Here is a 5,796-nt window from a genome sequence, read left to right on the forward strand (position 1 = left end):
AGTAGACATTTTTATTGTAGCCTACATAGTGTTGTAAGTCTGAAGTTTTGGGTACCTGCTGCCTTGGCGCTTTGGCCAAATCGTGATGACATTAATTAAATGAAACTAATGTCCCAGTTCACTGTTAGCCTTGCTTTGACGACCAATAAAATTGATTTAACCTACATGTCAACACCAGCTAAATAGTGTGATGTTATATTCTTCCATCGGATATAATGTGAAATACATTACAAAATGACAGGTTGGCAAGTTATAAACACTTTATTTCACTCTGTTTCAACAGGAATCCATGATACGCCTGACAGAGCTGAATCTCATTCCAGTCAAACTCATCTCCCTGAAGCTCCTGTGCTCTCCGGGCCTCATGTACATCATCCTGCCTCTGTAGTGGGGCTGCTCGTACATCAGCCAGTGGCCGTCCATCACCTGAGCAGACTGGCAGTCGGACATGCGGTAGCGGTCCTGGATGGAGTCGCAGTCGTCCACCAGCTCATACATCTGACCACCAAAGTTCTCCCTCTCGTAGATCCTCATCCTGTAGGGGCCTCTATGCTGTTGAAGAATATGCAGACCAAGATGTGCTTACAATCCTAAAATGTATGAATTGCAGTTATGCTGTTGTTATGTGTATTGTGTTCACTTTTTGAATGCAGATTTTGTTTTGACTTTATGCAGAATTAAACTCATATTTGCACTTAAAATGATTAGAGGTACTGCACTCTTGGAAATGAAAGGAAAATACCACTGGATATTAAATAATTGGATAGCATATTATATTGAATATTTATTACAGATATTACATTGTGACTTGGTCCCTCCATACCTGGGGAATTAGACGGCAGGAACGCATTGAATCGCTAAGGCCAAAACGCATGTAGTCGGAGTACTCTCCTCTCCTCAGGAAGTACTGGTTTCCCATGTAGTTGGGGCGGTCGTACACCATGAAGCAGCCGCTCTCCACCCTGCAGGAGTGACACCTGCTCAGGTAGGAGGACATGTCAGAGCAGTCGCTCATGCACTCATAGGAGCGACCCTGGAAGTTCCTGTCCTCGTAGAAGATGATCTGTGGAAACAAAAAAATGCTTTAGGTTGACGCTCATATACTGGAATTAGATCAGTTTCATGTCTTTTTCTTTTTCAATTTTCCAGTTTCTCATTGTAGTGTGAGTCCCTTTTAAAATAGAAAGTGCTTTGTCCATTGTCTAATCTATACATACCTTGCCCATGTTTGATGATCTGTGTTTGTGGGAATCTGTCCAACAACCTGTGGCTGCCAGGCAGCTTTTATACTTTATACACACCGTAGCAGGGTTTTGTTATTCAAATTATCTGGAAGCTGATGAATAAGCAGGTCTGCAATCGCTGTTAATTTCATTTGTGCCATCATCACCCAGAACAAAGGGAGGGGAAAAGGAAGACACAAGGTAGAAGAGAAGGTTTAAGGATTATAGTCATTACAGTTCTCAGATCAGGGCTTGTGGAGGATTGGATTGGGCAAAACAATTCTTAAAATAAGAAATCTGTTAGCGACATTAAGTCCAAAATGTCGATGCCACCCTGAAGGCAAAACTACCTTTAATGCAGCATAATAGTGCTGCCAGGGGCACTGCTTAACGACTATGCATGTAAATTGATTTGTCTCAGTGCTCGGGCCTTTGAATAAATTTGTACATTATACTCAGTTACACTAAAACAATTTACTCTCATAATCATGTGACACTCTACACATCATGCTTCAAATGACAGCAGGGTAGTCTGTCAGGGTTGCAGCAGAGAAGCCCTTAGCTTGGAAGCGTCCATCATTACTCTCAGATATTCCCACTGCTGGCATGGCCGAGGAGTGCTCTTCTTCCAGTTGATTGCAAATCTTAATTTGGTTAGATGTAAAATCAACTCGGGTATGTGAAACATGGCCTGTTCCTTGGACCAGGCCATAACAATTAGATCATCTTGATAAAATTAGAGCCTCATACCCTCAATGGTTGAAGCACCGTATCCACACATTTGCTGAAAGTGTAGGGGGGCCAGGGAGTAGCTGAATGGTTTTTGATGCCGCATCAGCATGAAGTTACATATCTTTCAGGTCAGTGGTGGTAAGCCAGTCACTTGGCTGCACCAATTCAGTAACCTCTTTGTGGTTAACATGTGGAACATTTTGCTAGCTGGGTGTCACTCTATGTATCTGGATGTCTTTCCCCACCATGGGAGAGAGAAATGTAGTGCCAGCCTCTTGTGTTTGAGGAATACACAACCTTCATGCTCTACTAAGTGAACTGGACTGGACAAAGTTCTCTGTGGCGGTGCAGAGGGCCATCAGGGAGGAGGAGGGGTTAGGCGCCCAAGGTCCCTGCTGAAACTGGAGAAATGTCGGCCAGAGAGTGGTGGAGCACTTCCACATCCGTGTAGCTGCCCTGCAGGTCACTGACGTGCTGAAGCGATGTCCTGCCACAGTTGGTGTCAAGCTTGGGTGATGCCCATCTAGAAAAGAATATGCAGTTAGATTGTCATTTTACTATAATCACACACCAAAAAAGGCTTGTTTCCAGAATTCATTCAGAGAGTCTGAGCATGTCTTGCAGCAAATGTCCCTCATGGCTCTGCAGTCATCCAGGAAAACCCTTGCTAGCATTTTACTGCAAGAAATATTAAAAGTACGTCAGTCTACTAAATGAGCTTTTTTGAAATGGTTCTGTCATCTGTACATTTTGTTTGGGTAACACTTTACAATAAGAGTACAACAGTTAATGTTAGTTAATGTTAGCTAATGCCGTAATGGTTCATTAACTGTTAGTTAATGATTATTATGGCATTTACTAATGTTAATATCTACAATAACCCTTAAATAACATATAAACTAATACCTTAGCATGAACAACATTAGTACATGATTCTTAGACACATTAGTTAACGATTAGTTAACTGTTACTTAATGTTTATTACTTGTTACTTAATGTTTATTATGGCATTAACTAACGTTAATTGTTGTACTCTTATTGCAAAGTGTTACTTTTGTTTGTAACAAACATGCCTGGTCTTTACCCAATCCAACTGACAGCAGGTTGGGGTAAAATGTTACTGTCTTACTAGCATGGTCATGCACTGTCAACAAGAAGATGAAAATTATGTCTATTTAAAAAGTTTGGGCATTCTTGATATCACTGCTCAAAGCTTTTCTACAACCAATCCTTGTTCTAAAGTATGAGATAAAGTATTACATTGCCCTACCTTGAAGAGGATAGTCTATTATTTCAGCTTGTGCAATTATCATGTGTAAAAAAAAAAAAAAAAAAAAAACGCTTTGTAAAACAACAAATTAAATAATAATCAAATAATAATCCGTTAATTGGAACCTACTGAATGGAAATAATAGATAAAGTTGTCATGGAGTAGGGCAGATGGCCTTTATAACCTTCACATCTCAGTTCTGGTAATTCTTTGATATGAGGCCATTACATTTGTACAAAGGCAAATCAAACTTGAATAAACCATTTTGCTGATATGCAAATCAAGTTAATTTAGATGACAATGACTTTCCCTCATCAGCACATTCTACATTTAGATATAAACCTCAACACAGCTGCAGCTGGGTGGGAGGTGAGCAATATCATTAAAATGGGGAAGGTAAGGAGTCTTATGAAACGTTACCCTCAGAAGGGTTCCAAGATATTACAGCTAATATGAGGACCTGCAATGTATGCATACTTTCCTTTGCTTAATTGCATGTAGGCCAAGTTGTAATTTTTCTGCAGTTATGTGTATTTCAATTTGCTATAGTGTTGCTGTGATTTGTGCATGTTGTCCATGTCACATCTTAAATAAAAGAAATTATGTGAGTCACTGTTGTTTTAGTGGCAATGTGAGAAGCTTGGATGATGGCTTACCAGAAATTCACTCTTCCATGTTTTCTTCCATATAGATTATATTCTTTGAGGATATGAACGTCTAAGGCCGAAGCTATGAGTACACTGGCAGCCTCACTAACCTGAACTCTTACTTGAGCTGCTGCAACTCCATCAGAGTGGAGAGTGGGTGCTGGGTGCTGTATGACCGTCTCAATTATACAGGCTACCCGTACATACTGACCCCTGTGGAATATTCTGATCTCCAACAGTGGATGGGATTCAGTGACAACATCAAGTCATGTCACTCTTTTGAAAATGTAAGATCAATTAACAATACTTTTTTTTTTTTTTTTTTACATAACCAGCAGGTGGTAAAACTTAAACATTATCAACTATAGTAAGTGTCTTGGTCATGTAATTATATAATTATTGTTCCTTTTTACACCAAACCAACAAAACTCAAGTGACACATCACTTGAGTTTTATAAGTTTCACAAAGTTCAAAAGTCTGTTTTTTTAAGTCCTTCTTGTGTAAATGTTATTGCCTGGATTTAATGCAGAAGAGTGCCTTGCTCCAATGAAATACCAGAGGTTGCACTGACCAAGCAGTAATTAGTCAAAAGCCAATGGACGACAAGGGGAGATAAAAGGCTCATGAACCAGGAAAACAGCCAAGAATCCCATTAATAGGAGTGGCATCAAAATAAACTAGGAACCATGAACAGGCCACCTGATTTATATAGCAAAGGTTCACATAAGTACTTCCATGAACTTCCATTTTGTGATGTGTATGATTCTTTCAAGGTTTATGGAAATTTCCCAGAAGATCAGATTCTACGAGAGACCATATTTTGGAGGTCAAACGGAAGAGTGGGCTGAGGATAGGCCATCCGTTAGTGCAAGTTCCAGATTTGCAAGTTCCAGTCCTGTGTGGTGATGGATGGTGCCTGGGTCTTCTAAGAGCTGCCGAATGATCATGGACGCCAGTACATCCTGGAGTGCAGCATATACCACAACTGCAAAAACTGGGGTGCCACTTCCCTCAATGTGGGCTCCTTCTGCAGGATAATCTAGAACACCAATCCGGAGGCCACTAGAGTTCCAGAACCCTGATGAATCCCAGAGATCAAAGTTTCAGAACCCTGAGGCCAAAGAAACTCTGAGTCCACAGGAGTTCTAGAACCTTGACTCCACCAGAGTTCTAGAATCCTGGCAAGTTAAGAGTTCCACAGCACTAAGGCTAGGCAGCACTAGAGTTCCAGAACCCTGATAAATGTCAGAGATCAGAGTTCCAGAACCATGATGAATTTCAGAGAGCAGAGTTCCAGAACCCTAAGGCTAAAGGATGTTCTAGAACCTTGACTCTACCAGAGTTCTAGAATCCTGGCAAGCTAAGAGTTCTACAGCGCTTAGTCCACTAGACTTCTAGAACCCTGAGGAATTTCAGAGATCAGAGTTCCAGAAGGCCACTGGCATTCCAGAGCCCTTCACCTCTCCATCCACTTTTCATTGAGGACACCTGCCTTTTCCCCAGCACCCACCTTTGTGTTAGGGTTGCAGTCAATTAAATAAAATCCTTTCTCATCCGCAGTGTTTGTCTGACATATCAATAATTGCTAATCTTCTTGGGTCCACAAAAAGAGAGCAATGCAGCTATTACAATACAGACAGTGCAAAACAATAAACATTGTTAAACAGGGATATTACATCATGAAAAAAGGCAAATTTAACAGGTATTAGAAAACTCATCAAAAGAGACTGGGTAAACATTAGATATGAGCAATGCAGAAATAAACATTTTAAGGCTATGATATTAGGAATAAGACATGCAGGGTTATTTAGTCAGTATTTCTAGTCAAATGGTTATCTGCGTTGATGCTGTCACAGATGATTTTTGACAGTATATTTAACCATTACTATGTCATAATTTTGTGTTCAACACATATATGAAGCA

At 40.4% G+C, this 5,796-nt stretch overlaps 1 protein-coding gene and 1 pseudogene across 2 annotated transcripts; one reads left to right on the forward strand and one right to left on the reverse strand.

The window, feature by feature from the left end:
- Window positions 1–276: 276 nt before the first annotated feature.
- On the reverse strand, window positions 277–2,359 carry LOC115379460 (gamma-crystallin M3). 2 transcript variants are annotated; one of them, XM_030080153.1, is made up of 4 exons: window positions 1,974–2,032; window positions 1,218–1,362; window positions 824–1,063; window positions 277–552 (listed from the first exon to the last, which is right to left on the reverse strand). In XM_030080153.1, exons 2-4 carry the CDS (start codon window positions 1,224–1,226, stop codon window positions 277–279), a joined length of 525 nt encoding a protein of 174 aa, XP_029936013.1. In that variant the 5' UTR covers window positions 1,227–1,362; window positions 1,974–2,032. The 2 variants fall into 2 exon arrangements, with proteins under 2 accessions (XP_029936013.1, XP_029936015.1); XM_030080155.1 differs by lacking the exons at window positions 1,218–1,362; window positions 1,974–2,032 and adding an exon at window positions 2,253–2,359.
- A 1,253-nt stretch (window positions 2,360–3,612) lies between these two features.
- Window positions 3,613–5,059, forward strand: LOC115379462 (gamma-crystallin M2-like; annotated as a pseudogene).
- The last annotated feature ends 737 nt before the right edge of the window (window positions 5,060–5,796 follow it).

This window comes from Myripristis murdjan, chromosome 21, assembly GCF_902150065.1.
Source record: "Myripristis murdjan chromosome 21, fMyrMur1.1, whole genome shotgun sequence".
Taxonomy (NCBI): domain Eukaryota; kingdom Metazoa; phylum Chordata; class Actinopteri; order Holocentriformes; family Holocentridae; genus Myripristis; species Myripristis murdjan.